The sequence below is a fragment of the Rhinopithecus roxellana genome, chromosome 4 (genome assembly GCF_007565055.1).
Source record: "Rhinopithecus roxellana isolate Shanxi Qingling chromosome 4, ASM756505v1, whole genome shotgun sequence".
Lineage (NCBI taxonomy): Eukaryota > Metazoa > Chordata > Mammalia > Primates > Cercopithecidae > Rhinopithecus > Rhinopithecus roxellana.
The window spans coordinates 98,277,135-98,298,352 of NC_044552.1; the positions used below are offsets into that span (position 1 = coordinate 98,277,135).

Sequence of the window (21,218 nt, forward strand, 5' to 3'; positions counted from 1 at the left end):
CTCAGGACTCAGACTCACCGAGTCCCCCTAAGGTTCTCCCTGCGCAGACCACAGTGGATCAGAACGTCCTGGTCCCGTGTTCCCTGGTCAGGGCTCAAGAGGATCCATGTATAGCTAGGCTGGCCTCTGGACAATGCCTTCTCCCCCTGAGGCCCAGCCCAGCTGCACCTGACTTCAAGCGTAATGGCATTCATTAATATGACTGACAGATGCAGGCTGTTGGTTTTTCCCTTTCTAAGTTTAAAAAAATATTAAAATCCAAAAAACATTTTACTAAAGCGTAACATACACACAGAAAAGTGCACCCATTATAAGTGTATCACTCACTACATTCTCCTAAGGTGAACTTATCCACATAACCATCACCCAGCTCAAGGAAAAGGACAGGACCCTACAGACAAACTCAGTTTTGGAAATCTTGCTGTAGGCCAGATGAAGTTCAGTGCTAGTTTCCGTGCTGGGTTTTCTCATACTTCTAATCTGACATGGCCTGACAAGGTTTCATTGTCCTTTGCTGTGATGTGACATTGCACAGAGAAGATCTCGTCTCACCCTGGGTTGAAGGCCTCTAGAAGGCTGGACCCCAGCTATATGTCAGGGTCTGCATAGGTAGAGCCTGAATGACTGAATGAATCCAGACCAGGGCATGCAGGTGCCCAGCCCAGAGTTGGAGGCTCTTAGGCCTCATTCTCTTTTTCAGTCATCACAGGAGGCCCAGTGACCAGTGTCTCCGGTCAGGCACTAGAGCAACATTATTACCTCTACCCTACAGAGACAGCCCTGGGATGTAAAAAGTAGTGATCAGCTCGTCGATTCATCCAGTAAGCATGGATTACACATCCAGCCTGACCCAGGTATGGCACATAAGGCAGGCACAGTTGCTGACCTCGTGGAGAGAGCTCAGACACCCAACACGTCAGGAACTAGCAAGAAACCCTCATAGAATTCTAAACCTCTGCCCTAGCCTGCTCCAGTCCTGGCTCCCCGGGGGAAGCCAACGGGGGCTGTTCCCAGCCCAGAGGTAGAGAGGAAGGTGCCTTAACCAGCTGTCTCTGCTCTTCTGCAGGCCCTGCCATCCCAGTGGGCGTGGACGTGCAGGTGGAGAGCCTGGACAGCATCTCCGAGGTGGACATGGTATGCAGCGGCCTCCAGTGACACAGCGTGAGAGTCTGTAGCGTGGTGGGCCTCGGTGGTGCAGGCTGTGCCCGTGTGGGCAGAGCGGGAGCTGGAGGTGATAAAACGGGCACTTGGAAGTCAGCCCTGGAGCGGTAAAATCTAGAGTGGGCATTCTCAAGCTGCGTGGGTAAAAATAACCTGAGGAGCTGGTTAAATGTGGGTTCCTGGGCCCCATCTCACACTTCCTGATTCAGAATCTCTGGGAGTGAGACTTTGCATTTTCAACACGCCGCAAATAATGCACGTGACCAGGCGAACCACACCTGGAGGGGTACTGGAGGTGGACAGTTTCAGGCTGAAATTTTGCAGCTTTCTGATGTTCAGTTCCTGCTGCAAGTGCAGTTCCCCAACTCACTCTGCGGCAATGCCCCCCACTCTACGTCTACCCCCATTCTACCACCACAGGCCTGGGTGTCCTGCAGGGCTCACAGTGGAGGGGTGCACCCCCCACCCCAGGGCCCCAGCCTCCTCTCTTCCTTCTGTCTGCCTCTCTTTCAGTTTGCAAACTTCTCTTTCTTCTGCCTCAGGGATCTTGAGCATGCTCCGGCTCTGGCCCTCCCCACAGCTATCTCCTTCTTATCCTTCAGGCCTTAGCTAAAATGAGACTTCATCAAAGAGGCTTTCCCGACTTCCTGATCTAAAGAATTTCTGTTTCTTCTTCATAGCCTACATCATCATTTATAATTGTGCTATATATTTATTTGGGGGTTTTTCTTGTATATTGGTTGTCTTCCATGCTTGATATAAGCTCCATTAATGCAGAGACTCGTGTGTTTCTCTACCCCAATATCTCCAAGTCTAGTCCAGTGTGGCCCCCCAGGGGCCCTGAAAATGTGTGGAATAAATAAAAGTCAGGGAGGCTCCACTTTCCAGCACTGCATCCCACTTGCAATGCTGTCATCTGACCTTAAAGAGTGGGAACTCCCCTGTCTCCTAATCGACCCAGCCCGGCAGAGCTGATATGATTGATACTGAGGTTGTGCACCCCCCATAGCTCCAGCACCTGGTAAAATATGGGGCCCAGGTGTGAAAGGTTCAGGTATGACAGTTTCCAAGATGCTAGATTGTACAGTGCCAGCCTCTTTGGATATCCAACAGCTGAGCCCAGTTCTAGAACCAGCTGTGTCTAGGACAGCCTGGCTGCCCTAGACTGAATCAACCCAGATGTCTGTGCTGAGTGTAAAGACTTTTGTCTTGTGTGGCTCAGGATCGCGGGGAGAGGTATCTAGAATGACCTGCCTCTCACAGAGCAACCACCAACCTGTGGGAAGGCAGGTGGACTCCAGCAGTAGGTAGGTAATATCCAAGGTAGCCATAGACACCTGGTGTTTGTGAATCTGCACTTCCCCTGGGCGATGGCCCTCAGAGCCTGCTCTTCAGCTCTGTGACCTAGAAGGGAAATAACCAGAAGGGGTATTTGGCTGGTTTCTTCCTACTCATGTATTGGCTGCTCTCCTTGTGTGTGGAAGGGTAGTTCCTGGCAGCTACTGATGCACTGGGAGCCAGGATCAGTCTAGGGACAGACTCTCATGCATGCACTATCCCAGTGCTCGCTCATTCTTTCCTCTCTTCCTGGGGCTCCCTCTGGGCCCACCACAATCATGCACTCTCTCCAGCCTTTCTCCACCCAGAAGAGGATCTTTTGGGCAGTTATTTTTCCATTTGCACCTGTGTCAGCTCTGGCTATGGGCAGGACCAAACTCTTAAGGGATCAACCATGCAGGCAAGGAGACACTTTTGAACAAGATAAGATTTCAGGCAGAAATTATAGTAGGTATGCAGCTGCCCAGCCCCCCATCCATTTATCTCCCCAATCTTTCAACCAGCAAATATTTATTAAGCGTCTACTACGTGCTTTCCCAGGCACTAAATTCTATGGTGAATGGGGATGCAATGGTGGGCAAGACACAATTTTTCCTTCAAGGATCTTACAAGCCTAATGGCAAGAATCCTCCTAAGAGGGACTTCGACTATCCAGGTTTCTGGAAGTGGCCACTAAGCTGAAATGGAATGGTTAGCCAGTGGGTAAGTAAGGAACCATGTGTGGAGAGGTCTAAGTGAGAGAGAGCAGAACTTTGGAGAAATCCTTCCCCACTGGCTGCCAGGCCAGGCTGCAAGCACAGCCACAGTTTTCATTTGCAAAGCCTGAGGGGCTGGGTGCTCAGTCTCCTGGGCTCCAAGTGTATGATGCATAAAAATGGGCCATTCTCTTTCCAGCTGCACAGTGCCATCATGCCACAGGGCTGCAGAACTGTCCCCTCTGAACCTGGAGGCTGAGCCTGAGATGTCCATCACAGTAGTGGATGATGGGTTGATTGTTAGGAAGAAAATTTTCTAAACCATTTGTGTTGGGTCTCACCCCGGCTCCCACAGGACTTCACGATGACCCTGTACCTGCGGCATTACTGGAAGGATGAGAGGCTAGCTTTCTCCAGCGCCAGCAACAAGAGCATGACCTTCGATGGCCGGCTGGTGAAGAAGATCTGGGTCCCTGATGTCTTCTTTGTTCACTCCAAAAGGTCGTTCATTCATGACACCACCACTGACAACATCATGCTGAGGGTGTTCCCGGATGGACACGTGCTGTACAGCATGAGGTAGCTGTCCGGGGGCCACTGTTCCTTTGTCCAGTGCCATTCTAGTATGTGTGGTCAGGCCCTTTGGCCCTGAAGACTGTCACTGTGGTTGGGTCTGTGGGTTCCTGGATGGGAGGAGCCTTCTGATGCCAGTCACAACTATCTAAACATGACATGGCCACCCCAGCAGGGGATGACTTCCCCATCACTGGGGGTCTTAAGCTTGGGTGAGAAGACTACTTTGGCCTGAATGAGACAATGACCTTCCACATGCTGTACCTTCTGTTCCCTGAGAGCATGTCATTCTAGTTGATTGGTAATAAAGGTTTTTTTTAAAAAATAGCCTTTTTTTTAAAAAAAAAAAAAAAGATTTAAAAAAAGCATCCCCCCCAAAAAAATAGCTACTGTGTATTGAGGGCTATTGCAGACTGGCTTCTGGAGTACGGGGAGTCATGTAAGCAGTCATGTTCCACATCTTTAAAAAAAAATGCTTTTTTCTTACTTGTCACTGATGCACACATCCACCTGGTCTGCTTGTACAATTCACCAGAATGCAATGCTGATACTAGACACTTCTGGCCTTGGGTGGAAGTTGAGTAGGGGGCCTCCCAGGTGTCTCTTGAGGAGGTGGCCCTGCTGGCTGAGGGCAAAGCCCAGAGAGAGGCACGTGAGAGAGCCATTAGCAGCCAGCACCGCCAGTGGCTGGGGAAGGGGTGCACCAGCCCAGTAACGGGGATCTGGCAGAGCACTAATCCTCTACTACAGACGACAAAACTCTAGAAGTTAAGGTTCTATAACTCAGATAACTATGTTTCCAAGCTCTGCAGCAGATGTGAGGAGGCAGCTGCTCGGTTGTGTACTGTGCCTTCTTGCTCTGGGCATATGTAGGAGCCAGTAATTCACTGCACAAGCCAATACGTGACTCTGGGTTGTCTAGGATTACGGTCACTGCCATGTGCAACATGGACTTCAGCCACTTTCCCCTGGACTCCCAGACCTGTTCTTTGGAGCTGGAGAGCTGTAAGTATTAGCATTCCTAATTCCTTTGCCTTTTTTCCTCTCTGATCTTGGTGCCATTTTAGTAATCATGAGGCTGAGCCCTGCCTGTCAGCGTTAAGACCTATTTACCTCTGGACTGGCATGGGATTTCCCCGTTACTTCACCCTGCATCAGAAGCAAAGGAGGCACATTAACTTGTTTTCCTCTTCCCAAAGATGCCTATACAGATGAAGATCTGATGCTGTACTGGAAGAATGGGGATGAATCCCTAAAAACAGATGAGAAGATCTCCTTGTCTCAGTTTCTGATTCAGAAATTTCACACGACTTCCCGACTGGCCTTCTACAGTAGCACTGGTAGCTATCTTTTGCCACAATCTGATTCAAATGTGCAAGAAAGCACATTTGAATTCTTCTTCAGCCTTAACCCCAAGGAAAATATGTTTTGTGTGTGTTTTTTGTTTTGAGACAAGGTCTCACTCTGTCTCCCAAGCTGGAGTGCAGTGGCAAGATCATGGTTCACTGCAGCCTCAACCTCCCAGGCTCAAGTGATCCTCCCACGTCAGCCTCCTGATTAGCTGGGCCTACAGGCACGTGCCACCATGCCCAGCCAATTTTTTTTTTTTGTAGAGATGAGGTCTTACTATGTTGCCCAAGCCGGTCTCGAACTCCTGGACTCAAGCAATCCTCCTACCTCGGGCTCCCAAAGTGCTGGGACTGCAGGCGTGAGCCATCATGCTCAGCCTAAATTTTGATTATTAGAATAATGTAGCCTAGAATACGTTCTGGCTTCTGCCTACCAGGAGTTCGAGACCAGCCTTGCCAACATGGCAAAACCCCATCTCTACTAAAAATACAAAAATTAGCCGAGCATGGTGGCACGCCACTATAATCCCAGCTACTTGGGAGGCTGAGACAGGAGAATTGCTTGAATCCAGGAGGCGAAGGTTGCAGTGAGCTGAGATCGTGCCACTGCACTCCAGCCTCAGAGACAGAGTGATACTCTGTCTCAAAAAAAAAAAAAAAAAAAAAAAAAAAAAATTAGCCAGGCATGGTGACACATGCCCCTGGTTCTAGCTACTCAGGAGGCTGAGTAGGGAGGATTGCTTGAGCCCAGGAGTTTGAGGCTGCAGTGAGCTATGATTGTGCCATTGCACTCCACCCTGGGCAACAGAGCAAGACCCTGTCTCTATCCAAAAAAATAAGGAGAGAGAAATAGAATAAAGGTTCCAGGAACTCATGGGAGGGGGAATGGAGAGTTATTGTTTAATGGGTGCAGAGTTTCTATGTGGGATGATGAACAAGTTCTGGCAATGAATAGTGGTGATGGTTGTACTATATTGTGAATAATATACTTAGTGCCAGTGAACTGTACACTAGCCTGGGCATTGGAGGCCTGCGTTGAAACAAGCGCAACTGACTCTAGCTAAGGCTTTGGAAAAGCCTCTCAGAGTCTCATTTCCTCATGTCCCAAATGTCAGACTTTAGAATCATGTGAACAGCCTATTTCTTTCTGTGACAGATGTGGAGTTTGCATGGTAAAGGGTTAGGGTCTTACAATAAAGGTGACAATTTCACAACAAAGGTGACAGTGACCAGAGCCTAGCTCCCGCAGCTCCTGCCTCAGTGGTACTGGCCTCAACAAAATAGAACTATTCCGACCTCTCATGCTCTTGAGCAGCAAGTCACTCAAGAGATACGGTTGTAATTTGCAAATTACAAATACAGAACAAACAACTATAGCCTAGGCAACATGGTGAAACCCGTCTCTACAAAAAAATACAAAAAAAAAAAAAATTAGCTAAGCATGGTGGCACGCACCTGTAGTTCCAGCTACTCAGAAAGCTGAGGTGGCAGGATCGCTTGAGCTTGGGAGGTTGAGGCTGCAGTGAGCTGTGAGTGTGCCACTGTACTCCAGCCTGGGCTACAGAGCAAAACCCTGTCTCAAAAACAAACAAACAAAAACCCAAATGACTAAAACTTCCCTTCTGTGTAGTTCTACCCTTTCCCAAAATACTGTGAAGAGAAGTTGGGTAATACCAACTGAGATAGTAAATGTACTAGATATTGGCAAGATATTTATATACAGGAGAAAGTGCTTAGATTTCGGAAAAGAAAGGTATTATGTTAAGCCAACTGATCATTAATTTCAACTTTCTGTTGCTGATGAGGGCCATGTCAGTGAAGGATGGGTTCCCAGGGACATAGTTTGCTTTTACCTCTCAGTTGGAACCTCATTGGCTTCTTCCTGTGTCCCCCAGGCTGGTACAACCGTCTGTACATCAACTTCACGTTGCGTCGCCACATCTTCTTCTTCTTGCTCCAAACGTATTTCCCCGCCACTCTGATGGTCATGCTGTCCTGGGTGTCCTTCTGGATCGACCGCAGAGCTGTGCCTGCCAGAGTTTCACTGGGTAAAAGCATTTCATAAGATGTGGTAGGGTGGTTATATTTTTCAACTTATCACTATGTTTACAAAAAGTAAAAATCATTATTTAGAGTTCTTAACTGATGAGCTGTTAGAGTCAGAAGGAGCAACTTCTCCTGCTTCTTGCCTTTACCATCTAGATGCTGGCCTCAGTTTCCTCCACATTGTGAGAGCCAGAGGGAGCTAAAACAACATCAACTGTGACTGCATCACTTCAGAAAGATTTGGGGTATAGACTTCGACAACTGGCAGTATCAGAGCTCAGTATTTAGATAAATAAGATGATTCTGCACATGCCAACAATTCCTTCTGTAAATATAAAAACTTCATTTGCTGACCTTGTTTAGACAGAGGGCTTGGAAGCAGGGCACAGAATATGAGATTTCTGGGAAAAGGAGGGCCACGTTCCCTGGGGCTGTGGTTTAGCCTTTTACAGACCCTGAATTCCAGAGTGAGAGTTTACAACATGTCGTTGTAAATTTAGACAACATTAGGTTGGGCTTTGAGAAAGGTGAGGGTTTAAGCAGCAAGACAGAGTGAAGAAGAATCCTGCACGATGGGCCTCTGGGAATTTCCACAGTCTTCAGGGACTTTAGATGAGGGAGAATGTGCCTATTCCTTGAAGTCTGGGAATGTTCCTTCAGAGGTGTCCTTTAGTCACTGTCTTTAATTCCACATGAGAACAGGTCCTCTCTTTGTCGGTCACATCACAGAAATGCAGTCTTTCAGGTGCCTGAAGGATAATGAGACAAGCAGCGGGTTGGCTCCGGGGAGAATAGGCCTGGCATCTGGTGGAGCAGATCCTTGCCCCTCTCCGAGGCAGAAACACACCTGGAACTTTCTCATGTGGCTTAAGAGATAGAGTGTAAAATCGTGACTTAGTGAGATGTGGGGGCAGTTCTAGATCGCTGTCAGCAGCCCAACTAAGGCCAGGTGTTGCAGGTATCACGACGGTGCTGACCATGACCACCATCATCACGGGCGTGAACGCCTCCATGCCGCGTGTTTCCTACGTCAAGGCCGTGGATATCTACCTCTGGGTCAGCTTTGTGTTCGTGTTCCTCTCGGTGCTGGAATACGCGGCCGTCAACTACCTGACCACCGTGCAGGAGCGCAAGGAACGGAAGCTGCGGGAGAAGGTGAGAGGGCTTCTTCTGCCCTTGTCTAAGTCCGTGCTACTGGGTGAAAATGAACGTTGGCTGGGCAGGGGGCAGAGGCAGGGGTTGCATGTAGAAAAAGGAGATGTTTGTGCAAAAGGAGGAGGATCTTGTTTTAGAATAGGTTCTGGCTTCTACCCCAAAGGATTCCAGAAAGGGGAAGGTCTTTGGACAAAGACTAGGAACAGGAAGACTTGGGTCTTAGACTCAACTTTGCCACCTATGCTGAGCCTCAGTTTCCTCATCTGTCAGAGGGAAATTACAGAACCCTCACCTCTACTGTAAGAGTCACATGAGATAATGTATGTGAAAGTTGTTTTGATCTTTCACATACATCAGGATCTAGACAAACAAACTCTCACTATTATTAGTGAACATGTCTAAGGACAATGCCTCCCTGTCTTATGACCAGAGAAGGGAGAGTTCTAGAACAAAAAACCACCTTTATTTATCAGTGCCCAGTGAAAATTCAGCCACAGTAAGGACTAAAGCGAAATATTTTATATATATTTCTTTAAAAGAAAAAAACTTCTATGTGTGGCTGCAGAAAGAAGTTGGAAATACTGTATTATTGGCCTGGCACGGTGGCTCATGCCTATAATCCCAGCACTTTGGGAGGCTGAGGTGGGTGGATCACTTGAGGTCAGGAGTTCAACACCAGCCTGGCCAACATGGTGAAACCCCGTCTCTACTAAAAATACAAAAATTAGACGAGCATGGTGGTGCATGCCTGTAATCCCAGCTACTCGGGAGGCTGAGGCAGGAGAATCCCTTGAACCAGGGAGGTGGAGGTTGCCATGAGCTGAAATTGCACCACTGCAGACCAGCCTGGGTGACAGAGCAAGACTCCATCTCAAAAAAACAAAATAAAAAAATAAATACTATACTATCTATACTGTACTGTACTATATTATACTATAGTTGATCCTTGAACAAGGCAGGGTTGGGGGGCTGACCCCTTGTGCAGTAGAAAATCCAAGTATAACTTTGGGCTCCTCCAAAACTTAACTACTAATGGCCTCATGTTGACTAGAAGCCTTACTGATAAGATAAACAGTCGATTAACACCTATTTTGTATGTTATATGTATTATAAACTATATTCTTACAATAAAGTAAGCTAGAGAGAAAATGTTATGAAAATCATAAAGAAGAGAAAATATTTTTATAATTCATGAAGTGGAAGTGGATCGTCATAGGGGCTTCATCCTGGTCATCTTCACTCTGAGTAGGCTGAGGAGGAGGACGAAAGAGCGGGACTGGTCTTACTGTGTCTGGGGTGGCAGAAGTGGAAGAAAATCTAAGTGAATCTCCACAGTTCAAACCTACGTTGTTCAAGGGTCAACTGCAAACTATGAGATAGAATACAACTGGGAGATTTCACAAAGCCATGCTCATGAGCCTTTGGCACAGGGAGGCAGTCTTTCGTTCATAGTCAGATTCCTATTCATTTTAGTGTTAGGTCTGTGCAAAAGTAATGACATAAACTGCAATGACTTTTGCACCAACCTAATCATAAATAATAATAATGCTGGCTTGCTCCCCGATCATTGTCAATCATTGCACTAATCAAAATGGGGGTTCATCTAAAAGCTGTGGAGATAAAGGGACATGAAAATCTCACATTTATGCACAACTGAGTGGCCATTAGCCTTTCAGCATAAGGGAGCTTTTAAAATTAAAATAATTTATTTTTGCCATGTAATGACATTTTGGTCAATGGGACCTTTACATTTTAGGAGAAGAGAATATGTTGCCTTTCAAAAATTGTCTTTCAACACTTGCATTATACCTGTCAAGTATTTCCACTTTGTTTCTGTTAACTTAAAAAAATCAAAAATTTATAAATTTGAAAAAGGAGACTTTATTTCTTATAAAGGATTCCAGTCTGCAAGGTGGCCATCCTGCAGGCTGGGGAGTGCAGCCTCCCGTAAAGACCTGGACACAGGTTCTTTGAAGGAGGAGGTGTTGGAGTAGGAGCTTTATGCTGAATATGGCTAAATATACATAATCAATAGGCTATAGGAAGATTTACGAATATTTTTGAAGGTAGTCCTGACACATGCCTATTGAACAAATGTGCATGTAACATACAACCCATGTTCACCCTGGGGTGGAGACTTAACAGTTCAATGTATTACAATTAGACCCTATATGCAAAAGGGACACAAAGGCACTCAAGTGAACAGCCTCTGTAAACTGACCAGGACTGGTCCAGGATTGATGGTCTTATCAAGAGAAGGTTACTAAAATCACTCTCTTGTCCAGTCAAAGCTATAGTTATGGCTGGTGGAATAGGGGCCAGGGGTTGGTGACTCAGTGTCTGATGGTCGGTGAGCTGCAATTTCTTTTTTTTTTAAGACAGGGTCTGGCTGTGTCACCCAGGCTGGAATGCAGTGGTTGCTAACTGCCCCCGTCTCCCGGGCTCATGCTGTCCTCCCACCTCGGCCTCCCAAGTAACTGGGACCACAGGCATGCGCCACCACGTCCAGCTAGTTTTTATATTTTTAAAAGAGATGGGATTTTGCCATGTTGCTGAGACTGGTTTCAAACTTCTGGAGTCAAAGCCATCTGCCCCCTTGGCCTCCCAAAGTGCTGGGATTACAGGCGTGAACCACCGCACCAGCCTCAAATTGTTTTAACATCATTTATCTTGAGACCAGTGCTTGTTTAGTTGAAAGAGAAAAAGAAAAACCTTGTGGCAGCACACAGTATATTCTTTAAGTGCAGGGGTATGTGACTTCACTGTGGCCCTAGAATGGCCTTAGGTACTGTTCGTAATTTGGTATCTTAGGGCCATAAAGAATCTGTTCTGTCTTACGATCTCTATTTCAGCATTAACGCTGGTCAGTTGTGTCTAAACCCCAAAAGGAGGAGGAATACCAAGGTGTGTCCAGCCTCTTGTCCCGTCATGACTGGGAACTCAGTTTTTAAGGTTTCTCTGGGGTCCCCTTGACCAAGACGGGGGTCAGTTCAGTCAGTCTGGGGGCTTAGAACTTTATTTTTAGTTTACATCTCCAAATATATTATACTCGGTTGCTTATTTTTAAAGCTCTAGTCAAACATTTTTTACTTCAGAAAATTGACTTGTTTAAACTTCGGTAATTTGTACACTGGTCATTATCACAGGCCTTTGGACCATATTTAAACACTTTTGATTTATAAATCATTAGACTTTCCTGTATAGAGCAGTTGAAAAAAATAGCAAAGGCTTCATCTGACAAACAGGGGCTCACAAACGAACAGTTCACTAGCACAACTTGCCCTGTTTCCATATCAGGTCCTGATCTTTGCCAGCAATTGTATGACTTTGTTTAAAGAGACAAGGAAGTCATCTGTGGAGAGGGCCTCAGGCCCATAAGTCTCCCCCTCCGTCTGTGTGAGAACAGACATGCAGGAGGTGAGAGCTGGTACTCTGCTATTGCCAAATGTAGGATTTAAGACCAAGAAGCATAGTTGCTGGAGAGCAGACAGAGGTGAGAAGGCACCATCTGCTGTCTCACAGAGAAACTAATATTCATGGTCATTGAAATGGTTCCCAATAGAGCTGAGGTTCCTAAGTGGAAGCCATGGAGTACCTGCCCTGGAATCACCTCCTGAGTCTGCTAAAAATAGATTCCCTGGTTTGAGACAGGTTCTCAAAAAATAGATTCCCGAGACCACTACTGGGGGAACCCACCCCCAATATTTCAACATAGGTTGAATTACAATCAATTCATACAGTTAACACAATTATCATAGTGGTCCTGAGGTGATGTACATCCTTAGCTTACGAAGATAACAGGATTAAGAGATTAAAGACAGGCATAAGAAATTATAAAAGTATTATTTGGGAATGGATAAATGTCCATATTAAGATGAAATCTTCACAATTTATGTTCCTTTGCCGTGGCTCCAGCTGGTCCCTCCATTCGGGGTCCCTGACTTCCCGCAGCAGACCACACCCTAGGTCTACTGATTCAGAATCTCTGAGGATGGCACCCTGGAATCAACATTTTAAGCAAGCTCCCAGGTGCTTCTGATGCTCACTGAAGTGTAATTTCCACTCTGTAAAGGGAAAAGCTACCTGGGACCCAATAGGCCCACCCCTGGTTTGAATGGCAGACATGTGCAGGTGGGAGCACGTGGGAGCCCAGGGCCTGCCTCCCCTCAGCTGCTCTAATACTTTGGCTGATTAGCCAGACCTTGTCTGACATTCCAGGAGCCACTTCCTCTTTCTTAGAAACAGGCCAATCTGGAAAACAGGGGTTTATCGGAATTTTTGGCATTTCCTGATTTGAACTCAAAATCGTAGGAGAAAAGTCTATTTCATTTTAGCAGAAAAATTTTCAGTTTAGAGCAAGGAGAAGAAGTAAAGACCCGTGCCTTAAATAAATAAATAACCCCCCATGGATAATATCACACAATTTTATCAGTTTGGGTGTGATTATACCTAAATACAAAGAGTTGAATAGGGCTGGGCATGGTGGTACACGCCTGTAATCCCAGCACTTTGGGAGGCCAAGGCAGGTGGATCCCTTGAACCCAGGAGTTTGAGACCAGCCGGGGCAACTTGGCAAAACCCCATCTTACAAAAAATACAAAAATGAGCTGGGTGTGGTGGCGTGTGCCTGTAGCCCCAGCTACTCGGGAGGTCAAGGTGGGAGGATCCCTTGAGCCCAGGAGGTGGACGCTGCAGTGAGGCGAGATGGCATCACTGCACTCCAGCCTGGGTAATAATAAAGCAGGACCCCCTCTAAAAAACAAAAAAAAAGAGAGAGAGATGACCTCTTACTGACCTTTTATCCCTAATTCCCTTATATCTACGAGTCTTTGTTAATTATTCAAGAATTGTTGGCCGGGCACAGTGGCTAATGCCTGTAATCCCAGCACTTTGGGAGGCCAAGGCGGGCAGATCATTTGAGGTCAGGAGTTTGAGATCAGCCTGGCCAACATGATGAAACCCTGTCTCTACTAAAAATACAAACATTAGCTAGGCATGGTGGCAGGCACCTGTAATCCTAGCTACTCAGGAGGCTGAGGCAGGAGAATCGCTTGAACCCGGGAGGTGGAAGTTGCAGTGAGCCGAGATCAAGCCACTGTACTCCAGACGGGGAGATAGAGTGACTCTGTCTCAAAAAAAAAAAAGAAAAAAAAAAAAAAGAATTGTTACTGATGGAACAAAGACACAGCAAATAATAATGAAACAATCATGCCTGATGAAAAAAATAGCCCCTCAAACCACAAACAATTTCTTAAGGATAAGAATACTTCAAGTAATTCTAATTCTGCATAAAATCATTCATCTATTTTTGCATTCTAAAGCTTTATGATATTCATCTGAGAGTTTCAAGATCCATAACAATAAGAGGCAGGTTGTGAAACTTCATTATTTCACTTTCCTAGATGGAAAAACAGAGGCACTGAAGGGCTGAGAGCCAGGTCAGAAACATACTCAAATCAACGCCAATTGGCTGTGTCAAGTGGGCCTCCTGCCCTTGATCAACACCAAGCATCCAAGCACCAGTGGAAGCCCACTCTCTACTGACTAAACTATGGGGAGAAGTCAAGCAAAACCATTTCCTTTCCTCCCACTTAGAATGTCTTATGAACACTTTCATACTTGCAGAAACTATTAAAAGAATAGGGTCATGTACATTGAGGTATCCAGCACCTCGATCCAACATTGCTAACATTTTTCCATTTTTGTGTGGCAAAAACTGCACCAACAGATACATGCTTATATGGAGAAAATGGATTATGCATTCATTTTCTGAATGAATGTACATTTTCTCCATATAAACATGTATCTGTTGGTGCAGTTGAACTGTCTAAAAACACATTGCAGATACCATGACCCTTGATTCTTAAATGTAACTTTTTAAGATAAGGACACTCTTCTACCTCATCATCTTTTTCTTTCTTTTTTAAAAAAGAGACGGAGTTTTGCCCTGTCACCCAGGCTGGAATGCAGTGATCACTGCTCACTGCAACCTTGACCTCTTGAGCTCAAATGATCCTCCTGCCTCAGCCTCCCGAGTGGCTAGAACTACAGGTGCATGCCACCATGCCTGGCTAATTAAAAAAAAATTTTTTTTTTTTTTTTGTAGAGGAGTCTAACTATGTTGCCCAGGCTGGTCTTGAAATCCTGGCCTTAAGCAATCCTCCTGCCTTGACCTCTCAAAGCACTGAGATTGTAGGCATGAGCCACTGTGCCTGGCTCCTAGTCATCTTTTGATTCATGCACAGAAAGGTGGAGTCCTGTAGCTGGAATTAGACTATGTGGATTTCAAGTCCTGCTCTGACACCAGCTGTGTGGTCTCAGAATTGTATAGCTCTCTGGGTCTTAGGTTTTGCCTCTACAATTGAGGGATTTGGACTAGATCAGTGGTTCTCAATTCTGACTACACAGTAGAATCACCTGGGAATTTTAAATTAATTGCTCTAAAGTACAGCCCGGGCACGGCCAGTTTAAAGAGCTGTGCAGATGATTCTAATATGCAACCAGGGTAGAGGATCGTTGGACTAAGTAATCTCTGGAGATCTTTCTAGTTCTGTCTTTCTGTGGTTCTGAATAGCAATGTGGCTTTGCTTTTGGGCCAGGCCCCCTCCTCTGCCCACCTCACAAGGCTTAATGATGTTCTTCATGCTTGCTGCCCATAGTTCCCGTGCATGAGTGGAATGCTTCATTCAAAAACCATGATGCTGGATGGAAGCTACAGTGAGTCTGAGGCCAACAGCCTGGCTGGGTATCCCAGAAGCCATATCCTGACGGAAGAAGAAAGGCAAGACAAAATAGTGGTCCACCTGGGCCTGAGTGGTGAAGCCAATGCTGCCAGAAAGAAGGGGCTTCTGAAGGGCCAGATGGGTTTTCGTATCTTCCAGAACACCCATGCCATTGACAAATACTCTAGGTTGATATTCCCTGCCTCCTACATATTTTTCAACTTAATTTATTGGTCAGTGTTTTCCTAGGGGCTCCAAGGCTGTTCCTAGAAGAGGGCATAGACATCAGGGGGGCCTGGCCAGTCATTGACAGGTGGACTTGTTGACCACACGCCCCTCACCAGACAGAGCAACAGCTACTGGACCAGCCTGAGCAGCACTCATCTCTCAGAGGAGCCCAGGAGCCCTCCAGCTACCCTGACCCCAGACCTCGTGGGGCTACTCCTTGTTCATGCTATGTCTCGCGTCACACTTCACGTCTCTCTGGGACCTTCTGTTGTTGTGTGTGAACTAGTTCACAAGAACTCCCCTCCTATAAATAAGGACTCAAATGCCTCCTAGACATTCTTAGACCCTCAGGATGCCTAGGATTCAGCTGTGGAGGGAAAAGGAAGAACTGAAGTGCAAGCTGAGGGGCATTCTGGATAGGAGACAGGAAATTAGGAACAAAAAAACCCCATAAACCCATACAACTGGATTAAGTGCCTACCTAGAAGGGAAAAGAGCTCAGATCCCAGACAGGAAATGATTTGCCTGTGGGAGTATGGCAACCCACAGGATTTTGCAATATTAGAGGAGATTATTCATTTAGCCATCCATTCAACCATTCTTTAAATATTGAGGTCCCACTCTGCATCAGGTACGGTGGAAATGAAAAAATAGAGTCTCTTTCCTTAGAGATCTTCTCTAAGCTGTGCTCATTCTACATATGGCATGATGTACTTCTGCTCTTTCCCCTCCTTCAACCCCATTTACCCCATAGACCCATTCTGTTTGTTGTTGCTTTTACTCTTAAGCATATAAGGCAGGGTCTGGGAGAGGCCAGGTCCAGAACTTTCAACTGTCCTCCTCCAGTGAAGTTACGCAGATAGAACTAACTTTGCCCAGCAATGATGCGTAGCAATGTGCATGGAGTATTGCCAGCCAGGGAAACTCACCCAAGCTCACCACGGTGTACGGCTTTTTTTACTGGGGTCGGTCATGGATTTATGGCTGATTGCCCACATGGCTGACTTTAGTCTTTTGCCCCTCCAGAGGTTGAGCTGGTACCTTGAGGTCCAGGGCACCTATCATAAATCACATTGTTGGCATAGATTACCTGGTGTGGCCCAAGGCCCCAGTAGACAAAGACGCTTCTATCTCACAGGACATTCCAAGGGCATAGAGGTTGCCTCCCAGGAGCTGGGACTAAGGCTCAAACCTTTTTTGGGGCAAGGTTAGTCCTTTACTACACAGCAACTCTTGTCAATTCCTTATTGTTAATGTTAATTGCAGTGTTACTATTATATATTCAGGCAAAAACATTTTAAAGTATCTCTGCACTAGGTACAGTGGGGTCCAAATTAAGAATAAGAGTAGTCAAAGCTCTCAGAGAAGGAAAGTAGAGGAAATGCCACACGAATACCTATAATATAAGATTAAGAGTGTTTAGTGCCTCAGTAATAGTTCAGTGTGAGATGGGAATTCTGAGGGAGGAAAAACAGTCCCACCAGGGATCCGGACCTCATGGAGAAAGCAGCCCTGAGATGCCCCTTGAAGGTCAGGATTTTAAGAAGAAGAAATGGGACAGAACACATCCTAGATCTGGGCTGTCTAATACGGTAGCCACTAGCCACAAGCCTATTTAAATTTAAATTAGTTAAAAATATTAACTGGGTGTGGTGGTGTGTGCCTGGGGTTCTAGCTACACAGGAGGCTGAGGCTGGAGGATTGCTTGAGCCCAGGAGTTCCAGGCTGCCATGAGCTGTGATCAAGCCACTGCAGTCCAGCCTGAGTGAAAGAGCGAGACTCTATCTCTAAAGTAATAATAATTATTATTTAGATTAGTTGAAGTTCAATAAAATTGAAAACTCAGTTCCTTGGTTACACCATCCACACTCAAGTGGGCTCAGTAAGCACAGCTGCTGGTAGCTGCTGCATTGGGCTGGGCAGACCTAAAGACCAGGAAGCCCTACCAGCCAAGAGACCAGCCTAAGCAGATGCATGGGGAGAACGGGAAGGTTTGCCATTGCAGAGAATAGGGTTTGTGGGGAAGTCATTCATTTTGGCAGGATCCTAGGCTGTGGGAAGAGGAGGTGAGAGACTGGCTTTTTCCACAGCCCTAGAGATCAAGTACCATGCTGGTACTTATGAGGACAGCTTCCCCACTATGGAGTTGCTGAACCCAAGACCACTAGATTTCCCAGCCTCATAGACCAATGAAGAACAAAGGTGCATAAACATGGGTAATTGGGTGGTACAGGGCATCTGGACTAGTTTAGAAATCTTTTTTTTTTTTTTTTTTTTTTTCTGAGACACAGTTTCACTTTTGTTGCCCAGGATGGAGTGCAATGGCTTGATCTTGGCTTACCACAACCTCTGCTTCCTGGGTTCAAGCGATTCTCCTGCCTCAGCCCCCAAGTAGCTGGGATTACAGGCATGCGCCACCATGCCTGGCTAATTTTTTTATTTTTTAGTAGAGATGGGGTTTCTCCATGTTGGTCAGGCTGGTCTTGAACTCCCGACCTCAGGTGATCCGCCTGTCTCAGCCTCCCAAAGTGCTGGGATTACAGGCATGAGCCACTGCACCCATCCAGAAACCTTTTATCTCTAGAGACTCTCCCAAGCCACAGTGCTGCTCAAAGAATGATAATCTTATTGTCATTAAATATATCATATTGCTTTGGTTGTAAGACTTATTTAATTCCAACACTACTCCACTTCTGAGTGCATTGTTTTCATGAATTATGACTCATATAACATGGTTGCCTGTTCACAAATTAAAACAAATAAAGATTTATTTTTGCTAGCTTCTGTGTTAAACTGGAGTTAATTCTATAGCAGACATATTCAGAATCATAAACAGTGTTTTATCATGCAGGGCCATGATACAACGACACCATTGTATTTAGCATTGCCTTATTACAGTATAATAGTCTGACACTACTTGAGAAAAGTAGGAAATTTAAAGAGGTAAACTGGAGAAAACATCAGTAGGAGTAGAAAACAGGAACTATGGAAATAGAACATGGGATGATTCACCCTGGAGGCAAGACAGAGAAGCAAACACAATCGTTATCAGGAATGCATGAATGATACTTTACTTCACTGACATCGTGAAATGTAAGATACACCCATATTTTATGTACTGAGAAAAAATACTAATAATCAAATACTGGAATGCCAATGATTATAATATGAATCCTGATTTCACCAATATGAAACTGAAAAAATGTTAATGCTACAATAAAAGAAATGGGTTTTATACAAAAACTGGTGATTGGACATACTTCACTGACACCAAGGAGCCAACATTTATTTAGCATTTGTCCTCAAGGTCTTGTGCTGAGGTGAGGGATGGTGGTGATTGGTAAAGAAATGAATGGGGAACACGCTTCAGTCATTAAGAAGCTTACACTCCGGCCGGGCGCGGTGGCTCAAGCCTGTAATCCCAGCACTTTGGGAGGCCGAGACAGGCGGATCACGAGGTCAGGAGATCGAGACCATCCTGGCTAACACGGTGAAACCCCGTCTCTACTAAAAATACAAAAACTAGCCGGGCGAGGTGGCGGGCGCCTGTAGTCCCAGCTACTCCAGAGGCTGAGCCAGGAGAATGGCGTAAACCCGGGAGGCGGAGCTTGCAGTGAGCTGAGATCTGGCCACTGCACTCCAGTCCGGGCCACAGAGCAAGACTCCGCCTCAAAAAAAAAATAATAAAATTAAAAAAAAAAAAAAAAAGAAGCTTACACTCTAATGGGTGTGGTTCAAAGGAGGGAAAGATCATAGAATTTGAGGAGTGTTTTCTGATAAATATTGAGTGATGAATAAACACAGCTTTGAGTACCAGAAAAGGGAAGGAAGGGATGATAACGTGGAAGAAGGAAAGCTCAGGTATGTTCAGGGGTCAGTGAATAGACACTCTACGGAATGTACAAAAGACATAAGATAGGAAAAGTAAGTTGGGGCAAAAAGGGCTTTGGGCAGGGAAGTTATAATCTTTTGGAAAATCAATTAATTTGCCATCAGAATATAAACTGGTGTATTTTTCAACCATTTTAATTGCCAGTGACAGAAATTCAACTAAAAATGGTACAAGCGAAAAGAAGATATATTGGAAGGATACTCTAGGGGCTCATAGAACGACAGGGAACTTGAAGGAAGCAGGGAAGCTCTGGGGACTTAAGGGTCTGGAATTGGGTTTCAGCATCTCCCTTCAGGGTCATGTCTCCATCCAACACTCTGTCTGTCTTCATTCTTACCCACTGCAGACAAGTTTCCTCCACCTGGTGTGGGTGGGTGGAGTGGCCTTGATGGTCGTAGGTCCACAGTTTTCTAGTTCAATTACCCAGTGTCAAGGGTCTTTCTATATTTATTCCACTTAGAATAAATCTGGGGAACGAGTTTGACTGGTCTGGGCTGGGCCATGTATGTTGAAGATGATCAGAGCTCTGTGATGTGTTTAAGCTGAGAAAGCTAGAACTCTTCAAAAACACTTTTATTTGGTTCCACCTTTTTGCAAGCATCTGTTAAAGGGAGGCCATCAATTTGAAAAATAAAAGGCTGCTTAGTTTGAGGAAATCAGTGAAGAAGGAAAATAACATTAAGAATAGTGGAGAAAGTTCATGCTAAGTTCAGTAATGTGTGAGGGCCACAGTCTATGTGCTGATGTTCACAGAGACTAGAAAGCCAGGAGAAAGAGTTGGCATAGCATGGAGGATGAGGAGTTTGAGTTTCACAAGGAACTAGAAATGTGAAATAAAAAGTAGTAAATGTTGGTGTAAGACTGAGAGGGAGATAAAGATTTGGAACCATATCCTAGATATGCTGAATGAAGCTATGAAAATGGACAAAACTCCTGAAGGAGAAGAAGTAGTAGACAGCAGGTCTGTGGACAAGAGCTCAGGAGTATATATTTAGGTGGGAGGAGGATTGTGGCAGAAGCTGGGAGGAGGGAGTTTCTCAACAGGAGGAGGGTGGGGCTGGGAGCAAATAATAACCATAAACACGAGAAGGGTAAAGACTGAACGGATGTGGCAAGGTGTAGGCAGGAGGCTTGGTGGCCACAAACACCAGGTAGACAGCCATCCGTGGTTGTCTCAATCACAGTGATTTAGGAAGGTAGAAGGAAACATGTTCAGAGAATTACGTTACTTATTATAGAAAGACTATTACAGATTCTTGTATTTTTGAAGGCTTAAAACATAACATGGTAGCATACCCAGCCTGAATAAGGGCTGTGTTCTCAGTGGTTGGTTCCCCGAACTATTACACTGGAATTTGGGGGAGTGGCACAAGAACAGCATTTATAACTGGATCATCAGATCCAGTCATCACAGAAGATAAGAGAACAGCCATTAAAGTGACCATATAAGGTAAATGGTCAAGTATAGAGTACATCCTCTGCTCAGCACCATGCTAAACGCCAGATGTGTGGTTCCTAATTCAGTTCTCACATCAATCCTGCTGTGGTAGGAAGGACTTTCCTGTACTCCATACCTGCTAAGCTGTAGGGCCTTCCATAACTGTATTCAACATGTCTAGGTAGGTGGACCTTGCATGAAAGAATCCATTTCTCATAGTATTTTCAGGAAAAAGGTGATTCATTTCCCACTTAGATGGACAGAGAAGTGGTCAGAAAGAGCAGACAGAAAATCTGGGTTATGCTGAAACACATCTACATCATTATCTCTACACTCAGGTGAGAACTTGGAGTTATACCAGGACATCCTGGTTTAGCTCCTTGAGGCCGGAAGCTGGCTTTGAGAGACATGACATGCACGTATTCAGGGCAGCCAGGGCAAAGGCATTATGGGTTTCCAGCACTGACGCTGTTAAAAGGCATTATTCATTTAATTAATGCACAAGGAGAATCCACAGCCCCCGCCACCATTACCATTGGAAACATCTTGCCTTTTTCATTCCATTGCAAAGGAACGGATGGCTGTGACCTAGAGGATTAGCACCGGTTTGGAAGCAGCTGA

General features: G+C 45.5%; 1 protein-coding gene across 2 annotated transcripts in view; it reads left to right on the forward strand.

Annotated features, from left to right (window-relative positions):
* Positions 1-16,378, forward strand: part of GABRR2 (gamma-aminobutyric acid type A receptor rho2 subunit) — a 59,488-nt gene extending 43,110 nt beyond the window's left edge. The window contains exons 3-10 of one of the 2 annotated variants that reach the window (XM_030929504.1): positions 1,067-1,134; positions 3,550-3,773; positions 4,690-4,772; positions 4,967-5,107; positions 7,012-7,164; positions 8,121-8,317; positions 14,977-15,098; positions 15,289-15,381. In XM_030929504.1, the coding sequence (XP_030785364.1) occupies positions 1,067-1,134; positions 3,550-3,773; positions 4,690-4,772; positions 4,967-5,107; positions 7,012-7,164; positions 8,121-8,317; positions 14,977-15,098; positions 15,289-15,349 (1,049 nt within the window). In that variant the 3' untranslated portion in view covers positions 15,350-15,381. Of the gene's footprint in view, positions 1-1,066; positions 1,135-3,549; positions 3,774-4,689; positions 4,773-4,966; positions 5,108-7,011; positions 7,165-8,120; positions 8,318-14,976 lie in introns of both variants that reach the window. The other variant, XM_010357767.2, reaches the window with a different exon arrangement.
* The last annotated feature ends 4,840 nt before the right edge of the window (positions 16,379-21,218 follow it).